Genomic DNA, 26,520 nt, shown 5'->3' on the forward strand with positions numbered 1-26,520 from the left:
TCATGGATTGGCCATAACAAACACCATGTTCGAACATAAGGATGCTCATAAGTGTACGTGGTACCAGAGCACCCTAGGCAGAAGGTCCATGATCGATTTCGTTATCGTATCATCGGACCTGAGGCCGTATGTTTTGGACACTCGGGTAAAGAGAGGGGCGGAGCTGTCAACTGATCACCATCTGGTGGTGAGTTGGGTCGAGTGGCGGGGGAAGCCTCTGGACAGACCTGGTAAGCCCAAACGTGTAGTGCGGGTGAACTGGGAACGTCTGGAGGAGGCCCAAGTTCAGGAGGCCTTCAACTCACACCTCCGGCGGAGCTTTTCGGGCATCCCTGTGGAGGCTGGGGACATTGAACCAGAGTGGGCGGTGTTCAAAGCATAGAAAGGAGCCAGTTGAGGTGGTTCGGGCACCTAGTAAGGATGCCACCTGGGCGCCTCCATAGGGAGGTGTTCCAGGCACGTCCAGCTGGGAGGAGACCGAGGGGTAGACCTAGGACCAGGTGGAGAGATTATATCTCTTCGCTGGCCTGGGAGCGCCTTGGGATCCCCCAGTCAGAGCTGGTTGATATGGCCAGGGAAAGGAAAGTTTGGGGCTCTCTGCTGGAACTGCTACCTCCGCGACCGACCACGGATAAGCGGGAGAAGATGGATGGATGGATGGGAGTTGACATCACACAATAGTACAAAAACATGAAAGACAAGAAAACAAATTCTAACTGATATTTGGAAAAAGGTTTTAAAATGGTTAAGTTGTAGGTAGCTCCAAATTGTGCCTCTCTTACCCTGATGTTCCTGCTGTTAGCTAGCATTAGTAGCTAGTTAGCTAGTTAGCTAGCAGCTATTTGCAGCTGATTTGCTCACATTTATTTTTTCACTGATAAATACAGATGTAATTTTCAAACAAGCAGGTTGTTTCATTTACGACTTTTGAAGACTCGTTGTAGAGATTGTTTGGGAGTCCTCTACTAAAATGGAAGAATATAATACTTAATGTTGTTAACCCCAGTGGCGTTGCCTGGCCTGGGCATCCGGGGCTTTAGCCCCGAATGTTTTTTCTGTAGCCCCGGACAATTCTCCCTCAATAATATAATACATTAACCGTGCTTTACGTGAACCTCATCATGACACGAAAGGACGGCAGCACTGTAATTTCCCGTGTTCAGTGAATGCAACAGAGGCATGACACCAGACCAATCAGAGAGTTGCATGGAAATAAACGTGTGCTTGTGTCATTCAAGCTCGGCTCTGTGTGTGTGTGGCAATAGCGCATTTAGGCCCAATCCCAAACCACTCCCTCGACCCTACCCCTCCGTGACGGAGTGAACTCCATCTGTAGCAACACTCGCAGCTGAATGAGGCTCCCTCCTGTCAGATGGAGGGAGTAAATACAGCGGCAAGCTTTGGGACAAACTCCCCTCTCTCCGGCAGAAACAGGAAATGCCGTAACTGCAGGGTTGCCAACTCTCACGCATCTGGCGTGTGACACACGCTTTCACTCTCAATCTCACGCTCTCACGCTGCCCAAACTATTCTCACACCAAAAACAAGATGAACCGGCGATCGTTTTTGGTTGGTTATTTACAATGTTGAGTTGACAGCTGCTCAAGCTGTCGATCCGCTCCCTCCCCGCCCCCACCACTCTTAACAACGTTAACAGACAGCAGAGCAGTGGGAGCCGGTTGGTCAATCCCCGACCCGTATTGCGCATGCGCAGATCTAAGATCCAGTAGAAATGATAAAAAGGTAAAAGTCTGCTGCTTATTGTTCTTCTAGGCCAAAATAGAGTCAAAGAGTATATGAGAGTGAGAGTGTGTTAATTAATATATTTGGCAGTTTGGAGTAAGTCTGTAGATTTGTTTGTGTGTTTCATGGATAGGCCTCTCACGATAATTAATTTTGTTGGATACATTTTCCCGGAAATTATTGCGATGAACGATAATATTGTCGGCACCGTTGTATGACCATTTTAGACCACTGACATAATGATAATATATAATAATAATTCAAGTACATCCTTTCAAACTGCTAGTCACATCCTCATGTAAATGGCAATTTATTTATTCATTTTTATTTATCGTACGATAAGTCAATGAATTGCTTATCGCGACAGGCACACAATAAAACAGTGGAAACAAACATGTGTTTGACTTTCATTAGTGAATGAAACTTTGTGCCCTTTATAGTCTGTGTCCAATATTGTGTATTTGTATATATTGTATATATATCCTATATGCTAAGGTCCCGCTGCTGACACGATAGCAGTCATTTAGTGCGCATATGTGTAATTAAACCCATGATATCAAAAGCTCACTCCAGCCAGGTACCCAAAGTTGGCAACCCTGGTAACTGTATGTAACAACGGTTTCAAATCAGCATCTCTTAGACAAAAAAAATGTAAATTAATAACTCAAATAAAACTCCAAACATCTTTCATTGTGTTACTTATTTGTAAAGCTCTTTTAGTTTTAAACCTGATGTTTATAAGCTTCTTAGTTTTTGCAACAGTCTGTAAATATACACAACTTTATAATAAAATGCACACATTTACCTTTTTCTAGACTAAACACAGGTATGATCCTAAGTTAAAAAAATATGAGGTTATCATGAGGTTGTTAACATCGCAATTTATCAGTGGATGTTTGCTGGAACTACTTGTAAACAGCGTGTTTCCTGATGGACACACACAGCGTTGAGACCGGTCAGGTAGGGCAGCAGGTGAAGTCAGCACCGATGCAGACTCGCTGTTTGAGGGCTTGATAGCCCACTCCCCCTCCACCCCGCTCCACACTCGTTGGTTTGGAACAGCACTTAATGTGGCGGACCCTCCGCGCGAACGCGCAAACGGAGGGGTAGTGTGTAGGGGTAGGGTGTAGGGGGCAGTTTTGGATTGGGCCGTAGTGTGATAGAGAGAGAGAGAGAGAGAGAGAGAGAGAGAGAGAGAGAGAGAGAGAGAGAGAGAGAGAGAGAGAGAGAGAGAGGAGAGAGAGAGGAGGGGGGGGGGGGGGGGGGAGGGAGGGCCCGGTGCCAGCAGGGACCGTGTTGTTAGCATCTGGTTAGCTAGCTGCACTAACGGACATAAGGAGCTGTTTGTTCCACAACAAGCTGGAGGAGAGTCCTCTCCTCTCAGACTGAGAGACTCAGGTGAGCTAAAGGACTCTCTGAGTGTTTAGATACTTAACTTTAGTCTAAGTTATCTCAGTGGGTCTCAAACGGTTTGGTCACAAAATATTCAAAAGAATATTTCCGAGGCACACCTTCATATGATCATTATAGTTATAAAAAAAATAAGAGAATAAAGGAAAAACAGTTATGAAATACTATATGGCAGTAAAACAAGAATAGAGTTTAAAAGGGGAGTGATTAGTAAAATATCCATAAAGAAAAAGTACATCTGTTTACAGTTCTGCTTCATATGGGTGTTGAGAGAGGTATCCATAGATCTCTTCATTTTGCTCTCAAAGTGCACCAGATTGATGCATTTAACTTCAATATTTAAAATAAATCTTCCCCGGGGAGCATCCCCCCGGACCCCCCTAGAAGAGGCCACTTTACCCCTGCCTATATGCTGTGAGCTGATTATCGAGCCTTCATTGTAACAGTCGCAGGTGTATTGTGTGTGTGCGTGTGGGGAGTGTTGCAGTAAAAAATGCCACTGTCGTGCCGTCGCCACTGTGGGCTAAGCCCCGAATGTTTTCAGGTCCAGGCGACGCCCCTGGTTAACCCCATAAAATGCAGAGCTGGCCAAAGGTGGCAGCCGTGACACACATGGCATGCTTTCTTTAAAACTGCAAAGAAATACAAAACATCACTTCAAGTTTTTCAACTAAAAGTTGTAGCAAATGTATAACATATTTTTGTGCTGCAGGGGGAATGTTTTTTTCCAGTCGGAGTTATAGCCTAAGGAACCAACAACCTGCACATTTTCCTACGTTTAATTGTGTGTTTGTAATTTTTTCTGTAATTTCTCAAATCACAAAATAGCTGGTGGTGGGCTTTAAAGAAAATTAGACTACACAAAGGCCTTTTTAAACTCAAATCGTGGTTGTAATAATCATCGAAGTGTCCTAACAGTGTATGGATTAGGTGATAGATTCTGTTACATAATAGCATTTGAGGGTCATAAAAGATATCGGTTTCGAAAAGATATATTAGATAAAATGTGAATCCCCATCATGCATGGAATCCCGATATGCCTTAGTATGCTTACTTTTACTTATTTCGAAAGTTTATTTTTCCACTTTCCATCCTACTACTGTCAACTTTCAAGGATGTAAAGCTCCGTGGGAAAGGAGAAGCTGTGGTAAAGCGACATGTTGTTGACAGTTTTAGATGATTCTTGCAGTTTTGTTGGCTTGCAACATTGAAACCTACCAGTTTGGAAACACTGGATCCTCAACGTGCAAAGTTTTGCTCCACGGCTCAAACCAGTTAATATCCTGTCCCACTTCAGCCCAGAATGTCTCCGGGTTGTCCCTCGCAGAGTTGAAGGCTCTGTTGTACGCTGTGTCCGATGCATAGTTTCTGCAACACTGCTGGGCGAAATACTTCTTGATGTCTGCAGATGCAAGTGATCCTGCTGCTCTACTGACGCTTCGTTGTTGTTGTTGTTGTGCTGCAGACACTGCTGTCCACAGTTTCCTTTCAAGTGTCCTCTTGCCCTGCACAGAGGCGCAGGGATTCAAACGCACTAAGTGTTTTATATGGAAGTGCATTGCTGCAGTTAATAAGAAAAGACAAACGTTTACGCTTCTGGAGTTTTCCTGCAGGTGGACAACAGGCTCGGATTCAACTCTGCGACGTCATCTGGGGCCAGGCAAAGGGAGAGGAGTCTCCAACAGAAATCCTAGCCTCATCTCAATACCCCTCCTCGACTCCTCCTTCCCCTCACTCGCGTCCCTTCCTTGCGTCTTAGCTCCGCCTCCGTAAGATACGAGCGAGAGACACGAGGAGGTGACGCGAGGACAGAGGAGTCCTCAGGTATTAATTGGGATGTCCTCGTTCACTCAAACGTCACTCTGTTAATGATGACATGTGCACAGCTGTATCCCCTCTCATCGGGCTTAACTGAATAACCCCTTAGAACCGGCCCATTTGTTGTTAAATATGTATTTAAATGATGAATCTTTCTCTTGTTAGTCAAGGAATTCAATGTATGATGGTTGGTCCTGCTTTTGTGTTCCGTTTTGGTGTAAAATGTACATTTCAATACAATTATAATTATAATAATGTGAAAGCCTTTACTCTAAACATGTGTGTCCTGTAGATCCCCACATTCACCACAAACCCACATTCAGGACTGTGCATTTTAAATAATTTAACTACTCAATATTTTAACACAAAACAAAACAAATAATTGTTATTTATCAAGATCTAGCCATTTATGAAATAGCTTTCTTAATAGCTATGTTTTAGTGACGTTCAAGATCATTAAACATGACTTAAATTGTTAGTATAACCTTAAGAAATGAATTGCACATAATAATTCCCACGGAGCTGTGAGCACTTGTACATTTATGTGACGCTTTTCCACTCATTCTTCCAGTTCTCCGTTTTCCTCTCTTGAAATCGACCAGCTGTGAAGGTGGGGGCGGGGCTTTTATACGCGAGTAGTGAAAACACTTCCGCGTAGTCTGCTCTCGTGTATCCTCCCTTTCGTCTCCTCCCGCACCCCTCCTCCCTCACCCCTCCTCGACTCCTCCGTGTGCATTTCAGCTATTGGGACGTCCTTCAACATGGCGTGTCTTGATCGATTTCCGGGTCAAGTCCCGGAGGAGGGGAAGAGAGGAGTCGAGGAGTCGAGGAGTCGAGGAGGGGTATTGGGATGAGGCTCCTCACTATACTCTCAAGGAATGCGAACTATAACCTGGATGTAGTTGATGCAGGAGGAGCCTTGAGCAACAACAACCAATGTTGCACAACACATGAACTGAAGTGCAACAATGTAAACTTTACAAGACATAAATACTAAGATGTGTAAAGGAATGCCATGAAATAATGTGTATGCTGTATTTCCTGCATATAACAAAAAATCACTGTTTGAAGCCCAACATTACCCCCAATACATTTTTCAGGAATAGCTATTTAGCCTGTGGCATGTATTTTGTTATGCAAATCAAGAATACATCATTGATAATTATTTGTGAACAGCTTGAGCTCATATTCAATGCAAATCTTTGTTTTCTAGCTGCAGCATTAAACTCTTAGGTTCCTCAGGGTGGCATCAATAACCCCTCTTACTGTTAAGAATACAAATACCGGTGCTTAAACTGATCAAGGGATGCATGAAGGGGCTTGTTTGAGGATATTTAGGAGCATAATTGGGTTTTTTGTCAGGAGTCAAATGATGACAACAAGCTGAGTTACTTCTTCTGGTTGCATCACAACAGCAGTGCAGTCCTGTCACGGCGTACTCTCAGATGCTGGTGAGTACATATCTTTTGTCACTGGCATCATCCAAGCTTCTGGTAAATACCCATAATACAGCTGACTCCCCCTGACTATGACCCCTTCATACTGGTGTCCAATGAGTAACTCATCCATCTGATTTTTCAGGTCATCTGTTTCTATTTATACATGCAAAGTTGTGGAAGCAGCATGCTCCTTCCAGGAAAAATTGGAGTATTAGCTGCTAACATATTTCACTAGATTTAAATGTAACTGTACAACCTACTTTGAATTATATCCTTTTGTTTACATAAAAATGTGTTATCCTAACACTTCCTGGTTTTATTGGCTTTTTGTATATGATAAACCTGTGGTTGTTATTTTTGACTGTAATATTGATTTAAATCTCATCACATTTCAACAGAGCATGTATGCTACAATCTATATTCATGTATAACTGTAATCAAAACATTGGCAGGAAAAGGATGCCTCCCTTCTCCTCATGCTGTAATTTGTGCTGCCAAAAGGTCTCTCTAAATCACTCCCCCAGGCGCTGCCATAACTCTTTTTATAACAGTGCAGATGCTATTGGCAGAATACATATCATTCTTATACTCATGGCACAGAGAGAACTACTAATCGCTGCTTGCAAAGGCCAATCAGGACTAAATCGGAGTCCAACATGGCTCATTATGGCCCCTCCATCTCGCCCTTTTCTCTGATTTGATGTAATGAGTGTGAATCTTTTCAAGCAGAAATCAGTTGGATGCCCTTCAGAAAAAGTTAGGGGCGAATTCCCAGAGTTTATCTACAAATGATTAATCTCCAAGCTGTGTTTTCTTTTACCCCCCGAGTCTGAATATGGATTTATAATTGAATTAGTGTGAAGATAATGATTGCCATTTTACATATCCAATGGCTTTTAGACGCAGCAGTTTGCAAAAAGGCTTGGGAATAATTTCCAACAACATCCTTCATAATCTGGAAAAACCGATACATAATTACACATTATTACAGCTGAGGGAAGTTGCATAAAATTAAACGTGCAAAATACTAGAGACACATGCTCATTTGCTATTCCCTTATTTAGTGCCAGTCAAAGCAGATGATAAATATATGAATAGCTTTAAAAGTACAAGACCAATATTTGAGCATTTATACATCTAGGGTGTAGTGGCAGTAGCTCTTGATATCTTAAAATATTTAAATGTCAGTTTATGAGCAGCTAAAATGCCAAATAAACAGCAGTAGAGCATGATCTTACTAATTTCATGCTTTGTAATAATGTGACAGGAGGGACAATATACTCCCATAATCTTTCTTCTCAAATGAAAAGATATTAAATCAGCTGGTGAATGAAACAAAGTGATGTAATGTGCGATTTCATTACTTTTATGTCGTGTATTATTTCCTTTTGACAAAGTGATGGGATCTGATTCCCTGAAGGGGGCGTCAGTAGTCTAATGGTTAGAGGACATTTGTGTTAGAGGTTAAAATCCCATGACAAATGTATGATGTGTGGAAATCAGTGCTGCAGGATTTCCGTTTTGTAAATCTCAAGGTGCCTTTGAGCTAGGCATTTAATCCCAAAGTTGCTTCAGTTACAAATAATGAAAGGTCCACAACCAGCCTTGAGAAGTGAGAGAATATCATCATGGAGCTACTTCCTTCAGTTGTCCCTCTAAAATATAAAGGAAAAAATATGTTTGTTATTTCACTATGTCTTGTTGGAAAATATATAACACTTTTAAGATGTCTATCAGTATGTTCACATTACGATCTGCTTTCATTATCTGTCAGAAAGCTGCCTGATGGAGCTTGGTAATAAACAGCAGAGCAGCTGTGGGAAAGCAACCTGTCACATCATGCAGCAAAACCTAAACACAAACAAAACACATTAATACTTCATACTTGAGATGTTGTCAAGCAAACAGGATATTTTCATCTCTTTTTACCAGTGAGACATGATCACCGTCATGCTGCACAGGGATTAGAGTTAATGGTTGTCAAAATTCATGACCCAATGTTCCTTTTGGATAAGAACAGGATCAGGCCAAGAAATAATCTGGCACATGACCCTTTCTTAAAACCACACTTTTTAAAACTTTTGCATGGTTTTTGTATGGATTAAACAAACAATATATACAATGTTGAAGAGACATGGTCCCACCAAAATAAAAATGCTTTGTTTTTCTAAGAATATGTCGCAAAAGTATTTCTTTAATGACATGTTTAATTTAATTTTGCTAGAGTACTGAATTGTGCTCGTGCCTGCAAACATGCTGATACGGACTTCCTGAGCTTTTATGTGATAGGTAAACATTCTGCAGCACAGGTGTCTTTATTTGCCTTGTCTACATGGCCTCTTGTCCTCCGTGGGAGTGAAAACCTTTTCAGAAATCAATTCACTCGCTGTTAAAGGGCTTTAAGAGCACTGCTGCGTAATCCCACCTCTTTAAAAAAAAAGCAGTACTGTATTCCAGCCCATATGGGCGGGGGCCTGTAATCTCTCCGTGCCCTCTTTCCGTGCGCTCTCTAAGCCCTGTCCTTCTCCATCCAGCCCACCATTAACCACCAGTTCACATCTGTATGCAGCTGGGTGGGACTGAGGGTGGCAGGAATTCACAGGCACATATGGACTGTGTGATTAGGTTTTGTTATAGTTTCAATCAAAAACCGAGATTATGATGCCTGAAATGCTTAAAGTTGATGAAAATGGAATCCGCAGAATTACATCGACATGAGATTTTTAAAATGTCATTCTTGGACTTATTTCATGGCTGCCAATTTGAAGTAAAGTGAGGTTGTGAGTGAGGTAATTGCTTCCCAAATGGATATAGGCAAAAGTGCTGCAAGCAAGATAATTGAATTCAGATAATTTCAGTGTCTGTATGGATTTTGCTCTGAACAGCACATGGAAGCCTAAATGTTGGTTGTCAGGTTTGAGTTTACAGCTTCATGCCAGCAACGTGACTCATCATCCAACCTTAACCAGCTATTTGTGACTTGTTGTTGTGTAGCACTGCTTCTGTTGAGTGCAATGACTGGCCAGGTATGAAAGATATCACAGCAGCAGGCACCATTAGGCAGCAGATCTACAGTAGATGAAGGGAGTCAGTAGTTTGGCTCCGTTCTGTGGTAGCACATAAACATGAGGATTAATCCTTAAGCCCTTCAACAAAGGTTCACTACCATCACTCAGTCCTTATCAGGCTGCATGCAGTGCATGTAGCCAAGAGAGGAGATAACAGTGCCATGGCTCAGCGGTTCATAATAAACCTTTAAGGCAAGCCTGGTTGCAATCAACTGATCTCTGAAGTGCAATGGATGAATGCATCATATGTGCCTAAGCATTTACACATGCAAAAACAGAGACACATCATTCAGAGATTCAGCATGAGGGCACTGGTAGATTCCTCTGAATGGTGATGCCACCGCATATTGTAAGTATAACTGTTAAAATGAGAGATGACTGACTTGTTTATTAAGTCAGGTTTAATATAAGAGATAAGCTGTCCTGAATGCAGCTGTGATTTATGACATATGTCCAAGCATGTGGTCCACATATTTGCATACTTTAGAGGACATGTTGAATGCAGGCAACTTCCTGCAGATAGATTTCATGGAGGACCTGAACAATGAAGAGTATATAGGCTTTAATAGCAGCATAATAATGTCCAGGATTTTTAACAAGATGTTCAGCAAACACATGTGGGAGTACTGCTCATTGGGTTTCACTTTTGAGGTTTTATACATATGCATTAGCATTGTTGGAGGGAGTCTGGGATCCAAGATTTTCCTAGCCAAAGACTGCTTCACTGTAATTGTTGTGCATATTTAAAAAAACGTGCAACTTGCTCGGGAGTCCACATTCTTGTAAAAGTGTCATCATACTTCTGGCCATGTTTTAAAGGTCCCCTATTATACTGTTTTTCATCAATATATTATAGGTCTCAGATATATACAAAACATGTCTCTGAAGTGTTTGGCTCCAAATACCAAACAGATCATTGTAGCATCCCATAATCCCCTCTGTTTCAGGCCTGTTTCAAAAGTGCTGATTCTCTGTCTGTTACTTTAGATGAAAATAAGGAGCCACTCCCCACGCCCCCCTTTTTGGTTAAAAAGAACAGTAACGGGAGGAGATTCAGGTGATAAGGTGGGGGGGGTTACCTTGGTTGGTGATTGGCTAATGGTTACACAACCCAAAACATCATCATGACATCATAAAGTGGCCAAAATCTGAGCAGCTCATCTTCAGACAGGTTTTTATATAAATGGATCAGGACAAAAAGTAAACTAATCTTTTTTCCTGAAACGTTCAGAATCTCTTTACACAGAGGGGACACATATTTATGTATAAAATACATGAAAAGGTGGATTTTGCATAATAGGTGACCTTTAAATATGTCTCCTGAGCAAATGTGGGCCTTTAATTATCTTTATATAGTAGTTGACCCACACTCAAATACTCAACAGCAATTTAATCTTATGTTTTCTTGAACATGTGAAAAAATATTTAAATGGTTTGAATTGTGCTTTATAGAGAGATGGACTTCCTCTTTTTTTTGTAGTGCGTTCATGCTGTTCCTATGAAAACAATGGCAGGTTATGAGATATCATGAGGACGGAGGTGGATTAATCCCCCTCCCAACCACTCCCAACATCCCCTCATCTCTCCCTCCCTCCCTCTCGCTCTCTCTGTGATGCTGCAGCTCTGTAGTCTCTCCAGTCTCCAGTAAACAGCAGTCATGGCGACAGTGGTCCAACCGCTCTCTCTGGATCGAGGTAAGGCGCTTGTGCTTGTCATCTGAGGGGTTTTTCTCCACATTTTGTACAACTTCAGCAATAATTTGGCAACCCTAGGTAGATCCAGGTGTTTGTGGCGGACTCGGATTCACTAGATTGTTTTTACGGGTCGTTATTGCAAGGCAATGTGAGCTCAATAGAACCATCCAGCCTATCGTGCGTAGAATGTGCAGAATGGAGCGTTACCTCTGTAAAATGATTGCGGGTTCTTTGTGCGCAGACAAATTAACTCACTATCTTTTATTTGACAAATGGACACCCTTACATCGCTTACAGTGCTTCTCCTTTATTCCCATCTCTATTATGTAATCTCCTCCGTAATATCATCCCGTCACAGCTTGCTGTAAACATAAAGCCGAAGCTATATTTAAGCGCTTTTGCACGAAAATCTACTGCGTACTATAAGGGATAACTTTAGTGTTTGAATGTGCAGGTGCACATCAGGCAAGTTGTCTGAACAGGACAGAGTTGTTGTCTTTTTGCACTTGTTGGAGAGACATATAGAAATGCAAGCAGCATTTATTGCCTAATGATAAACTGGGATGGTGTTGCTAAACCCAACGCACCACAGGTAGCGTTTACTACGGGCTGGTATGTGATTGTACACCATGTGACTTAAACACTTGTTTGTTCATCCTCTGACTTCATTCATATGGTTGAAAAGCGTCCAGGATAACAATTTGCATAATTTGTTTCATCTCAGGTTTCTTATTCAGCATATTGCACACATGCTCAAGCAGACCTTACACTCCTCTTGGTAATATCTGGGAGATTTTAAATATTACTTTGCATTTGAAATGGTCTTTATGCATGCTTGAGGATCGAAGACTCACTTGAAATCCCTGTAGTTTCTTTGTGAAATGGTCTATTTTTAGATCACAAGTGATGTGAAAAATCCCCAGTCTACATTCAGACCACAGGCATCCTCTGGTGTAATGTAATATTGCACAAGCCTTGCATAGGAAACGGATGCTGTCAAATACAGAGAAAGGAGAGCTATTTCCTCTGTGCCAAGTAAAGCATGAGCTCCAGTCACTTCCAGGTCATAGGAGGTGACTATAAATACACTTTATCTGGTGGGAACATACATTATCATGCAGGAATTAGTATGTCTGGTGTCAAATTGTATGTGAAGTAATGAACCATAATTGATCATTTGGTGCCATTAGAATTAGATTTTGTCCCTCAATTGCAATTTCTTTGTTGCTGAAGTGTATTGTTTCTGGGCAGTCAATCTTTACTGATGCACATTCTGCTATACCATGCAGAGGTAATTAAATGAGTCTGAGATTGCACCAGGCAAACACATAAACAATACAACCCATGCCTTTCCACCTCACCACTCACCCTTTAGAATGATAGAACAGGAGCTTAGCTGGCCTGATAAACAAGCGTTTAAACACTGAGGATAAGAGGAATGCCTTCCATCTTGGTAAAATATCAGCATTCAGCCAATTCAGCCGTATCTGATAGTAGCCATTTACTGGGCCAGTAATTCAGACGTGACCCTCAGGCCGTATACTGATCCATATTCGCATCCTGTGGCATGAATTCGACCAGTCAGCGGCTGACAGCTGTAATGGCAGGAGCAGTAAAAGGCACAAAAGCCGTCAGAGACATAACAGGCTCTCCTTTTTTTCAGCTGCTGCCTCTATTGAAAAAACACTATAATTGCTAATGAAAAAAGACTCACGTCTCGTGTGGGGAGTAGGCAATAGCTGCTGAGTTTGTCGAAAACACACAGGAAGGAAGCAGACATGTTCATTTCCAGAGCTCGCACTTGGCCCCACAGCAGGATGAAAAGATCTTACCCCGCTGGCCTTCCTGTTATTGTCGGAGGAAATAACTGTGATAAGGAAGCACCAGCTCCCCATCAAGAACTATGGATTTGAACTTCTCTGAATATTTTATAAAACCACTCTGTATTCTCTGTGGGGCTGGCATTTAACTACAAATGGGCAAGTCTCAGAGATGACTGCCTTTCTGAGATGAAATAGCAGAGGTTATTGCGCGTGGTGGCGTTTTGAAAAGGATTTTTGTCTCGTAAACTTATAGAGGAGAAGAGTCTTGGTATGAAACCCTTTGCAAGAAGAGAGATCAGCTGTACTGAACAAACTTTGACAAAACTAAACAACAAAGTCGTAAGCTACCTGCACAGGTTTGTTTTGAGCTAATGGAAATACATATTGATGTTTTAGCAGGTATAATTTACAGAAGGTGCTAATGGTAATGTATTTCGTTTAGCAGATTTTTGTTCCCACAAACTGAATAATTGGACAAATGAAAGAGTTGAGAGGTTTCCAAAGATGGCTAAAACATACATTTCAGAGCAATTATCAAGAGAATTGTCCATACTCCATAATCCTGCACATACCTATGATAGCGATAGATTTGCTGGCAGGTTTAGGGATAGTGGTCTAATGGATAGTGAGGTGGGATGAAGATCCGAAGGTTGTGAGTTCAAATCCTGCCAGGAAAACCACCACTAGTGTGCCCTTGAGTAAGGCACTTAGTCCTTAGTTACTCCAGGGAGAATGTCCCTGTAATTGGTAATTGTAAGTCGCTTTGGATAAAAACGTCAGCTAAATGAAATGTAATGTTTACATATCGTGTATATTTTTGATCTATAGAGGCTTCAAGATTTGGATGTTTTGGATGTTTCTAGTTTCTTAAACATCTTAAAAAGACATTCCAAAAATGCATCCATCAGTTGCCATGACTTTAAATAACTACTGATGTAAAACAAGTGAGAACTCACTCATACCTCTCTGCAATTATAATGATATTAATGTAAAGGTGTGTTTGCCTCTGACCATTGTGTGTTTTTGTCAAGATTATTATAGGGATTCTTTTTTAGAAAGAGATCAAGCGTTAGTGTGTTTCTATACAGTTCATATAAGGCCAGACCTTATTTCCATCACATGCTCTCAGTCACACCTGCGATTTGAAGGATTTGAAAGTTGCTGACAGGCTGACGTCACTCAACCCATCTCTGTTTAATACAGCAATTAAGGTTGTTAGAGTAATTGTCTTGGAGTGTGACTAGCTAGCAGATTGGCCAGGGGCACCAAGGACATCCAGGTCAAAGAGGCGGTGGAAGATGGCAGGGTTTTTTCAGGGCATTTCATCCCAGCATGCACGGCATTTCAGATAGCATCTCTCAGGGCACAAAGGTGTGGAGTCAAAGGAAGGTCAATCAAGCAGAATTTGAAAGGATCGTTTTTAGAGATTTCATCACGGCCGCATATTTGAATGATCTCAGCCTCTGATCTTGGGGTTTTTATTTACATCAATGCAGTTTTATCCAAATGGAACTTCTAAGTAATGAAAGTGAATTACACTCAGTAGTGCCACAGTTAGAAATTGACTAATTGTACCAGAAATCTGGAGCGCTGCCCAGTGCAAGCACCACAATGTTGTGGAGCCTTGTCGAGCGTTGATGGCTTTATTACGTGTCACTGTGGCTTTGTTCAGCTGTGTGCCTTTTCTCTAATCAGCAAATGATGAGGACGACCTTTTTAAGTCAGTCGCAGAGAGTCGTTACAATACTTCCTGGGAGGCTGCTGAACACAACTTAAAAATGGCAACTCTAAACTCTTCCTTGTGTGTTAGAGTTTGGTGACTCAAACACCCTCTGTACACTTTATAACTTCCTGTCTTGATAGACTGAAGGGAATATGCAGCCCTTCACTGACCCAGTCCTTGTTTCCCCTCTGACAGATCAGAGTGAGTTCACTGATTTGAGGCCCGGCCTGATTCCCATCACATGCTCTCAGTCACACCAGCGATTTGAAGGATTAGAGGGTTGCTGACAAGCTGACGTCATTCATAGCTGTTAATATCTCAACCCACTTCTGTTTGAAACTGAATTTACGGGTTTAAAAGTAATTTTTCTTAAAGAGTCACTAGCGAGAAAGAAGAAGACAATAAGTGCAATGATTTTGCTCTCACAGACTCCCACAGGAGCCATTAAACCTCAAGGAGAGATTTATTTGCCGTACTTTGAGTGGTTCGTTACAGTATTGCAAATTAAAGCTAATTCTCTTGGCATGGGACCTGTTAGGTAAAACCCTGTTGCCCCATTTTACTCATTTAGAGTGCGAGTATTTCAGTTGTTTTGGTTTGAATTAGCAGCAGAGTTGCCAGAGGCACCAAGGACATCCAGGTCAAAGTGGCAGATGGCAGATGGCAAGGCCTTTTCAGGACATTTTATTACAGCATGCATGCTAGACAGAATCTCTCAGGGTACAAAGGTAGGAGTGCAGTCAGAGGAAGGTCATTTGAGACGAAATCAAAACAAGGTACAGTCATGTTTGAGAGATTTAATCACGTCTGCATGGTTTAATGAGCTCAGGGTCTGATCTCAATGTGTTTATTTACATTGCTGCAGTTTTGTCAAAACTACACTTCTAAGTACTGAAAAATAATAACGCTCAGTTCTTCTGTTCACTGTTAGAATTTGACTACTTGTACCAGAAAACTGGAGCGTTGCCCATAGCTGATATGTTGGAGCCTGGTCGAGCATTGAAGCCATTATTACATGTCACTGTGGCTCTGTTCAGCTCTGTGCCTTTTCTCTAATCAGGAAATGATGAGGATGACAAGTTTTATTCATCCTGATGTAAGAAGCTCAGGGAAATTAGTTTGGTATGGTGCCGCACTGACAATGTCACAATTAGTCATCGCATACCACCTTTTATTTTGCATTGAATTGTATTATGCTTTCAGAAGGGTCATTTTCTAAGCATGGGAAGTCAAGAAAACTGCATGTTTCAAGTGAATATACTTGTATAAACACTGTTGCTATGCAACCGACAACAATTATAGATAAAACACAATCCCACTGACGACACGTCTGATCAGTGACCATTTCATTCAGGATCTGGATGTAGGGGGAAAAGTAATATTTGAATGTATTAAGTTTAAAGCACCATAACACCTTCTACCTTATGTATGAGGGCATGTGCTAGCAGTACAAATCTGTTTTGGCACAATTGATTGGAAAACATTTGTATTTTGATTTACATGCTACATTTAACATGTAACCTATGTTACCCAAGACCGTACTGTACACGGCTGCACTCTTTGAGGAATGGTTTTGCTTAATACTACCCCTGTGAATTTCAGAGGAAAATATGTTCCTTTTTACTCCACTACATTTATCTGATAGCTTTAAATACTAGTTACTTTTCACATTTAAAAACATCTGATACAACATTAAAACACTTTTGCTGGTATTTGCTTGAAATTAAATATTAATAATATAATAATCCATAACTATTTGAAATGAGCAATTCTGCAGAAAGAGTACTTTTACCTATGATACTTTCATTACATTTTACGGGTTATTCTTGTTTGATTTGACTTATGATATTAGTATTTCTTTCACCATTTAACATTAGTGGGCAATATAGTAATTCCATCGTCAACACACAACAGAAACTTTGTTCTCAGAAACATGAAGAAGTCTTGACAGTCACCTAATTAAAAAACTGGCATTAAACTTTGCTCATTTAATCATTAAGAATCACTAATGAGAATGCCCTCATCCTAAGTATAGCAGTGGGAATAAAGTGCTGACAGGATCTCTGCCGGTGTCATAACTCTGCTTAATATGGCTCCACTGCATTACACTGTAACCTAATGTACCATACACACAAGTTAGTGTCACACACCTCTAACACTTCAAAAGATACTCTGTAATTACAACTCATTTTACTTTGCACATTCCAATCTTGAGGTGCTTTGCCTAAGCTTTTCTGCGGCAGATAATGAGAGAGGATTATTAATAAATATTTCTATTTTTGCCACTTATCTTTAAAAAGAAATCTCCTTTTAGATACAGCACCACCAGCTATCTTTCCTCTGCCTTTGGAGAATAATCTGTCAAACAACACAGTGAGGATGACCTAATTGCCACAGTCTGTTTGCTTCCGAGATAAGCAAGATTTGGCAGACTTGCAGTTGTCAACGTGGAGCATATAGTTTTCATTGAGGCGGATATGAACACTTGTACAGATGTTGCACGCATCTGGACTCACCTAAAGCACTAAACCGCAGGTCTCTGGGTTTCGATGAGAGGCAAAACTGTACAAAAAAGCACTTGAGGGCTCAACTTGATTTAGTTGCGATTTATTTTTAGTGACACAGATAAGGTCAGGATTACTATAAAGTCCAGTGGTGGCAAAAGTGTTTAAATGTACGCTGCTTCAGTGTGTGCAAAGGTGGGGTAAATGCAGAATTTGATTCTGATTGAGTCGACGATCAGAATCAGGGGTCGCTAACAAGCAGGACGTCAGGACAAAAAGGTTGAGGCATGCTGGCAGAAAGTGCAAAAAGACAGGCAAAGAGAAAATATAACAAGACAGGAAGGCAGATACAAGAAGGATGAAGGGCTGAGAAGTGGCACAGCAGGCGAACTGGTAGAGATCTGAGAATAAGGAGCAGGTAAATAGGTGTCGATTGGGAAGAGCTGTGCAGCTAGGTGTGGCAGATGATGAAATAAATCCCCATACAACTGCAGAGAAGGGGTTTCATTACATTGCATTTCATGGAGCTGACTCTTTATCCAAAGCAACTTACAACAAGTGCATTTACCCATGATGGTACAAACTTGAAAAAGCAAAAATAACGCAAGTAGATAAGCTTTCAATTTGCTAATGCATTTTAAGTGCTACTGCTTATGCTTCAAATAAGCCAAACCTTTCTAGTTGCTATACAGAACCATGAATAATGTTTTTGCTTTTGTTTTTATTGGCAGTTGAACAGGTGGGTTTTCAGTCTGGGTCCGCTGGTGTGCAGACTTCCTGCTGTTATGATATCAATTGGGAGCTCTTAACACTTTCTTAGGACCAGGATAGCAAACAAGCATGTTTTTGTTGAGGGAATTCTGGGATGGATTGGCAGTCTCTCAAATTGAATGAGAGAGCAGATAAATAACAGAGGCTAAAGCCATATCTGTCTCTTGACGATGGATGTCTGTATGTGAATTATGGACAGACAAATAATTATTACCTGACTTTGCAGTTCTCCTTGGCCCTATGGAGCGTTATATTTCTCATCCTTTTGTTTTGGTTTCATGGCCAACAACCTTTTGAATGAGTTCCCAAACCGCATAAAAAAACCTCTTAAAACCCACCATTCACTACCTGCTCAGAACCAAACAGCAGGCAAGCAAAGTGGGAAACGGCTGGTGAACATACTGAAGTGGAGCATTCAGCAGCTAAAGAGCCGGATATTTCCCTCAGGCGTCACTAGAGACCCAAAACAGAGCTAAAGGAGAGTGAATGCGACTCCCAGTGAATGTTAATGTTGCTTTGTGTCTGCTGGATGTGTTAATCGCCAATTGTATGCCTCCATGTAGGCCGTATTCCATGGCTGCTAGTTGGCCAGGAAATCAGTGAGTGTAAGTACTGAAGCAAAACTAGAATTAGTGTAAGGCAAAGTGGCTGAAAAAAGTAACACAATATTTTCTATATGTCACTTTGGCAATGAGAAGTCATTAATGTTCATTGCACTTAACTCAACTGTTAAAATGAACATTGCCCTGTTTGTATATAACGCTTAAAGGTGGGGTAGGTAAGTTTGAGAAACCGGCTCGAGAGACACTTTTTGTTATATTCCATGGAATGCTCTTAACATCCCGATAGCAATGAATATTTTAAGTGCTTTGACAAAAAATCCATAAAAAAATGTCATCTGTGGAAGCCGTAGTACTGTAAAAAGCACGACCAATCATTTTAGCCGGCCCGGCTAAAATAACTGGATGGCCTACCTGCCTGTCAGCCTTCCATCTGTGCACAAACTTATCTCGTGCCCTCATTGGTCATGTGCGCGTTCGTGTGTGTTGGAGGAGGGGCTCTGTAAGGAAGTGGCAGATTTTTTCCGGCTGTGTATTTTCTAATTCTAGCGATCTCGAGCTGGTTTCTCCAAAATTACCTACCCCACCTTTAATGTAAAAAGGAACTTCAAATGTAGTGTGAAGTTATTGTAGCTGAGTAAATATGACTTGATTTGCAAAAGAATAGCATACTCTGTAAGTGCATGTATCTTAAATAGAGTGCTTGTACACTGTAGTCAATAATAATTCACGGCTTGAAACGCAGTTCGTTTAAGACATACTGTTAAAGTTTTAAATCCAGCATTGTTATTGCATTTGTAGGTTCATCACGGGTGGGATCATACGTCCTGTACTTCCCTCCAGCTGAAGCTATTCATAGACTGCGCATGTAACAGGAACGCCATGTGGGTGTTGAACACATACTACTGTTATCTTCAGCGGTGCTTATTTATTCTGTCAGCCTCTATCTCCGATGAAGGTAGAACATGAGGAGCGTGTGGTTGTGTGACTGTTATCAGAGTGCAAAGGGTTATCCAGGGGATTTTTTTTCCACCCTCTCTCTGCCAAACTATTAGGTAATGTAATATGTAATTTCGCTGCACATTCGATTCGGGAATCCTTTTCTGTTAATGTGACGTAACTGTGATCCCCTGCAGTCATAGAGCACAATCACTCTTTCCATGCCTCTTCCTCCGGGTTTTTTTACACTCTCTGATCAGTCACACAGCTCATCTGATGTCCCACTTCTACATCAAGCGTGCAGAGCAGAGGGGATTGAAGTGTTCTCATGGGAAATGTGCACTTAAAATCTGTTTGGCTCAGAACTGAAGACAGAAAAAAAGGAGATATATATATATATTTATTAATTTGTTTGCAGTGTTATGTACCGGAAATTGTCCAGCAGCCATGTGCCAGTTTATGATATGTTTCATTGCAACACTAAGATCATACTTTGATTTGTTTACACATACACTCTTCACAGTATCTCCCATGTGAATGACAAACAGTGTGCCAGTGAGGCAGAAGAACTACACACACAGAGAGTAGATATCACTGGAACTAGTAAAGGGCAAATGTGCCAATTCAGTGCCAGCTGATATGTCATTACCTCTGAGCTACTCAGAGAGCTACAATTACCACTTATTACCACTCATTATGTGTGACACCTGTTATGACCCTTTCTGTGTCCCTGTGCTTTTATGTTGTGATACAATGTCAATGGGACCAGATATATGGAAAAAGGCAGGTGCATAGTTTCACTGTTAAAACTGTCAATGTAGATAACAATGGAGCATTTTCTTTAACGGAGCAGCTTCTCTGGCTGATGCAAGCTGAAATTACCCAAATGTTAGAAAGATTATATGAGGAAATGGGCAGGCTTCACTTTTGATCAGAGAGATGAAAGCACCGCCAAAAATGTCTGCAACATTACTCTTTGAAGTTCAGTTCCAAACGCCTAGTCCACGTCCTTGATGTGGATAAAGAAAATGGTGCTAATGAGCATATGAAAGCAAATCATGGCATAGAGGTGGGCAAAAATATTTCCTAATGGCCCCTGACCTTCGTTTAATGAGAAAGAAATGCTCATAAACCTCCTAGACAAATGCTCTTGCTGCATGGAAGTTTACCATCTCATTACAAGCTATTCAGAAAGTGTGTTTTCTGATATTCAGGCATTTAGAAAAAACCTGACCAACAGACCACAGACAAAATGTTATTATAGCATACTAAGAAGAATATCAGCTATTAAAAACACCATATGCTGAATTTCCTATTCACTTGTAAAAAGCTAAATATTCTATATGAATATGAATATTGGAGTTACAAATGCCAAGTGGCCAACACATTACTCCAACTGAATGCTAATGTTGCTTCTTTACAAAACACAACCGTTTGCTAATAAGTTAGCCATTCACTTTTAATGTAATGATATGCCTATACTGTGGCATTGCCCCCAAGTGGGCAAAAAATATATAGGTGCTGGTTTTATGTGGTATTAAATGGAACTGATAGTCAGTTCACTCTAATAAAAAAAAGAGCTTTTACAAGTAATATCCTTTACTTAAAGTGTTACTTGAATAAAATCAACCAAAAAATGCTTCATAAACCTTTAGTGGTATCTAGCCATGCAGCTAGCTTTTACTTTATTTACCTAAAAATCAACAATCACCGGCTAGAAATCATAATTCTGTTTAGTATAACCATCTGAATTATATCAATGACCTACTTTGTGTGAAAAATACCAAGAATTTAAAGTGGTAAATCTGCAAGCATTATCGTTGTACATTGCAAATGATGTGCAATGATGGACATTATTACAGGCATAGCAACAGTAACTAAGGGGGGCGTATTAAGCTAAAGGTTGATTAGGGAACAACAAGCAGGTGTGGGGATAGGTGACTGGAACTGGTAAGACAGTTATAATTAACGTTGGTTCTAATTGTATATACACGTACCCGTGCCCCTATTTACATGAGACTCATTAATTCAGAGTCATTTAATTAATGGCTGATTAGCATCATCTTGATGACTCGCTCCGTTGCCAGTTCTCATCTGCAAATACAACTCCCGCTGGACTCACAATCCGAAGTTAGTGTCAATGGGATCCAAACCTGCAATTCAATTAGATCAATATAACCCTCAATGTTTCATTATAGAGCGCTTGAAATAGAAACAGGCATTGGATTTCTCTGCTTATTGTCTCCATATATAGTATAAAGGCAAATGTGGTTAAGATCTGTGTGTTCCACATTTCCTTTTTCTGGCCTTATAGAGTATTCACACAATCAGGGCCGGAGACTACTTCATTCCCCGTCTCCCACAGCTCTGCCAACAGTAAAAGCTCTCTTGTGTCTGCCGTCAGCTTTATTGAGTTACTCCTATATTCCAAGAATTCAATATCAGCATGTGTGTGGGGGATGCTTCTACGCACAAAGTATCTAACCATCAGAAGAGAAAATGATACAGCCTCGCAGTGAGAGGACAGTGTGGAGAAGTCAGTTGGTATTTACTTGCTGCTTCTTTTAAATCCTGATTTTATATTGTCCTTTACTTTAATGTAGACATAAGGGCCTTACCTTAGGCTGTAACCAACGATTATTTGCATGGAAGCTGGAACCTATATGTTTGGTATTTTGATTATCTGGATTGTTGCTTGTTGACTAATATCATATCTATTTCTGAAATACTTTAATGGAAAAGATGAAAAATATTGGGTCTAGTTATTTATTCCATATATGAATCACCAGGATGATGGAGAACACATGTACAGTAATGTAGTCGAGAAAATATACTATATGTTCCTGTTCTGTTTTGATCCATCCCACTTGGGCAAACAAGCTGTGTGGAAGGTTTTAAAAAATGGATGATTGTTGAACATCTCTGTTGCTTTGTGGAGTGACATGAATGTAAATCAGCAGCCCAGCTCTCAGTGATATAAGGTGTGGGCGTTCTGCTTGCTGGTGGAAAATAATGTTCAGTAGAACATCATCTCTGAAGTGAATCTAAGTAAACTACATTTCATTTCTGGAAAACGAACTTTGTGAGTGTTTTAAGATGCTCTAATCATCATTCTCAAAAGTGAATGATGATTAGAACTCTTAAAAGTGGTAACAATGACATCTTATGTGAAAGGGGTTGCAGAGATGTTTCCCCCTACTTTGCAATTCACTGCACATTTTAGTGTCATTGGACTGTTTATTTGACAAAACAAGCAATATGAAGAAATACCCAATGTGTCTGGGAACTTGTGATTGGCCCCACTCCTGCCTAACATTTTGTTGACAATATGATGAATTGGTGAATAAAAAAACTAAAAATATATGGTGTGAAACTAGAAACAGAGCAGTAAATCTCTGCCACTGTCAAACTGCAGCAATCTTCTCTCTTTGTGTGCTCGCAGGTCTCTGGACACACAGTCTGAATAAAACATGTTATTGAGAGTCGTGAGTCCAGTGATTGAGTACCAAAAGACTTCCCTCTCCTTTCATTATACATTTGGTCTGGTAATTTCAGAGGGCAAGAAATGAATCAGCCAGGCTGGCAGACTCATTGAGTTTAAGCTTATTAGTGGAAGAGAACTCATTGGACCCTGGAGTCTCTAACCTTAGATGTAGTGTAAATTGTTATAACTTACGATACTACCCTACATTTATATGTTTACTTACTTAAAAAGGCAGCTACTTAACATAAATAAGTAACAATTAAGCTGCCACCTTTATTTACCTTGCATGTGAGCTTATTTGATTAGATTTGATTACAGTTTCCTTGCCTCTTAAAGGTCACCTATTATGAAAATCCACTTGTTCATGTCTGTTATACATACATATGTGTCCCTTCTGTGTAAAGAGATTCTGAAAGTTTCAGGAAAAAAGATTTGCTCACTTTTTTTCCTGAAACATTTATATAAAAACCTATCAGATTTTGTGATGTCAAAACGACTTTTTGGCTTAACCATAATCCAATAACTAACCCCCCTCTTTTGTGAGAGCTGGTACCTACTCTTCCCAGAATATGTTACCTTCTAAATGAATGCCCGGCTTATTCCCTCCCTCCCTTATTCACATGCATATAGTCAAGCCAATGCAAACAATCCATGGATTGGATTGCTGTTCTATCTTTCCTGCCCCAGCTGGCCTTGACTGAGTCTATTTCCATTAACACACCCATTGATTTGCCTTCTCGTGCTTGTGCTGTTAAAGTAATTGAACAGGGCATTTTTCCCTTTGGCTCACACTCAACTCACACCCGTTCCCTGTCCCTCTTTTCTGCCAGATGTTGCCAGGGCTATCGAGCTGCTGGAGAAGCTGCAGGAGTCGGGGGACGTGCCGGGTCACAAGCTGCAATCTCTGAAGAAGGTCCTTCAGAGTGAGTTCTGCACGGCCATCAGAGAGGTGAGTCACTGTCAAAAAAGGGAACTGCTGTACCGTGAACGGCAACATGACTCATGTCTTTTCTTTCTTTCCTTCTGTGAGACTTTTTATTTATTTTTGCTGCTTTTTCTATGGTGACCTTTCTCGGGCTACTACTCTTTGTTGTTGATTCTTCCGATCAATCATTTCGTCCTTGGAGCTTCTGTTGATGAAGGTCTTTCTCTTTCACCTGTTCATTCATGGATTCTGTGTTGTCAAGACCTTTGTAATTTTTCTGTCTCATCCAAACAAACCAGAAAAGAACAACTTTCTTAAATAAATGATATGACAAAGTATAACATCAGGTTGTTATCTGAAAACATGGTGACCTAATGCCATGTTCATGTGGAGTGTGAAGTGTTGATTTCATATTTTATGCCAAGATTAAAGGACATGTCTGCAGGCTTTTGGTGATGTTTGTATTATAGTTGACCATATTTAGAATACAGCAGGGACAGTATCTAGACATTAGCCAACACACGTTAGCATACTTTGCATTTTAGATATATTTTACACATAATTTACTCTCATTTTACTAACATTTGTGTTGTGGTGAAACTATATGATAGTAACATTTGCCACTTCACAAGTGAATGAAGTGGAACATTTAGTGTTAAGATTGATGCAAAATTAGCATTTAGTATTGTACCTTTAGCGATTAGCTTGCGCAAACCCAACCTATGTTTTGTTTTGTTCTAGTACAAATTGAAGCCAAAATGTGGTAGTTGCTTTCAAACTGAAAACTTTATTAAATAAAGCAATAAAACAACAACATTTGAGATTGTACCTTCAATTTACTGTTGGGCTACATCTAAAGAAGGGCTGCAGCATAATGAAAATGTGAGATGATTACTCAAACAGCAGCAATGAATTTTTAACTGCATGAAAAATTCACACTGAACATTTTAATGTCCATGAGGCCAGAGAACATTATGAGCATTTCATTAACTTGGATGTTCGATACGCTTGTTACTGTGAATTTTAATTAAGCAAATCACTTTTAGAGATTTGGTATAATTACTTATTATAGTGATGGAACCAATTGTGAATAACAAGCAGGAGTTTCCCCCTTTTGCTTTGCATGCTTTCGTTCGCATGCATGCAAACGGCCACCCACTGATCCATCATCTTAGACCCATTCATCAGGAGTATGGCGTACAAACAACGCTACATGACACCACTACACAGACTTATAACAGCCGATCTTGTATATTTAATGTGCTGTCTGAAGTGATGTAGCGTCATCCAGTGATTTGTTAAGCCAACAGGACCGTGAACAGCAAAATGGATGACGGTCACGATGGCATCCATGTTGCAAGTTAATTGTAATCAAAGTCAACAATTTGTCCTGGAATGAAAGCAGATTTGACCAGAATATTGTCGTGTTTTGCTTTGAAGGGGCCTGTAAGATTTAGGGGGCTATATTGTCAGAAATGGAATGTAATATTCATAATGAATTTTTGTATTGGAATAAGCAATCAACTGAAGCTAAAAGTCTTCCTGTTTTTGTTAGCTGAGAATAATCCCTTTATGGGAGCGATTCCTGTGTTAATATGTTTCATGTTTCAAAGAGACAAACACTGAACTAAATTGTCCCAAAATATTTAACTTATCAGTCTAAACTTGGGAGGTAAATAGGTCAGATATTATAAAAACAGACACATAATAAGGGAAGATAATAATCTACGTCAAATGCATTTCAGAGTAGAGTCAACTTGTCCAGACGTCCCCAGCTTTGCATTATTAAAACAAGGCACTGTGTGTTCTATGTGCTTTTTAACACACACACACATTTCTATTTCTATATTTCTTCCAGTTTATAGAAACTCATGATAAGCTTTGTTTACAGTCGGTGCCTTGTTGCAATATTTCAAATGTTGGCAACAATTAATGATACTAATTGGCAGAGCAAACGCAAAACCCCAGGCATCATGCGAAGTTCCAGGAAGGCAGAGAGTCTTCTTCTCTCTCAGGGTGCAGCTCTTCTTGGCCCTCTCTAGGGAAGCTGGCACATCCTGACTCCAACTGCACGTCTGGACACCAGCAGAGCGATCTCAGTGCCAGCCAGTGAGTGAAATGATTCTCAAAAACCTTTGAAAAAGCCTTCAGCAGCAGTAGCAGAGGCCCTTGTCAGAGAGGCAAAGATGCAGACCACTTCACCCTCAAAGAGCTAGCTAAACACAGTCACCAGGGCAACCATCAGAGATGCTCTGGCATAAGTGAGCTGCAGAGAGGTCGACTCTGGTTTACAGTCGATTACAGGTTTGTAAGAGGCGATGATACAAACAGCTTCTCTCCGCGGTGTTAAACCAGCTCGGGGACAGGTTGTAAGTGCTGGTCATTGTACAAACTGTGGATTATTATTGTTATTACGCAGAGCATTGAAGGAGTTGTTGTGGTGGAATCTCCCAGTTCTCAACAGCTGGGTATTACCAGAAACAATTACAGAAGACAGTAACAGGATGGTTTAAATGGCCTAATATGCATGAGTCTATGTGAATGTGTTTGTGACAGAGGAGCAATTACCCTCATACATTTTACTTAAAGGTCCCATGTCATGCTTTTCCGGTTATTACC

General features: G+C 40.6%; 2 protein-coding genes across 3 annotated transcripts in view; one reads left to right on the forward strand and one right to left on the reverse strand.

Annotated features, from left to right (window-relative positions):
* The window catches only part of acss3 (acyl-CoA synthetase short chain family member 3), a 39,247-nt gene extending 34,444 nt beyond the window's left edge, over positions 1–4,803 (reverse strand). Inside the window, exon 1 of the mRNA XM_034133514.1 lies at positions 4,372–4,803. Within this exon, the coding sequence (XP_033989405.1) occupies positions 4,372–4,712 (341 nt within the window). The 5' untranslated portion in view covers positions 4,713–4,803. The remainder of the gene's footprint in view (positions 1–4,371) is intronic.
* Positions 4,804–11,108: 6,305 nt separating this feature from the next.
* The window catches only part of lin7a (lin-7 homolog A (C. elegans)), a 38,768-nt gene continuing 23,356 nt past the window's right edge, over positions 11,109–26,520 (forward strand). For both annotated transcript variants that reach the window (XM_034133520.1, XM_034133519.1), the window contains exons 1-2: positions 11,109–11,172; positions 23,807–23,925. In XM_034133520.1, coding sequence (XP_033989411.1) covers positions 11,136–11,172; positions 23,807–23,925 — 156 coding nt within the window. In that variant the 5' untranslated portion in view covers positions 11,109–11,135. The remainder of the gene's footprint in view (positions 11,173–23,806; positions 23,926–26,520) is intronic.

Source organism: Trematomus bernacchii, unplaced genomic scaffold (assembly GCF_902827165.1).
Source record: "Trematomus bernacchii unplaced genomic scaffold, fTreBer1.1, whole genome shotgun sequence".
NCBI classification, from domain to species: domain Eukaryota; kingdom Metazoa; phylum Chordata; class Actinopteri; order Perciformes; family Nototheniidae; genus Trematomus; species Trematomus bernacchii.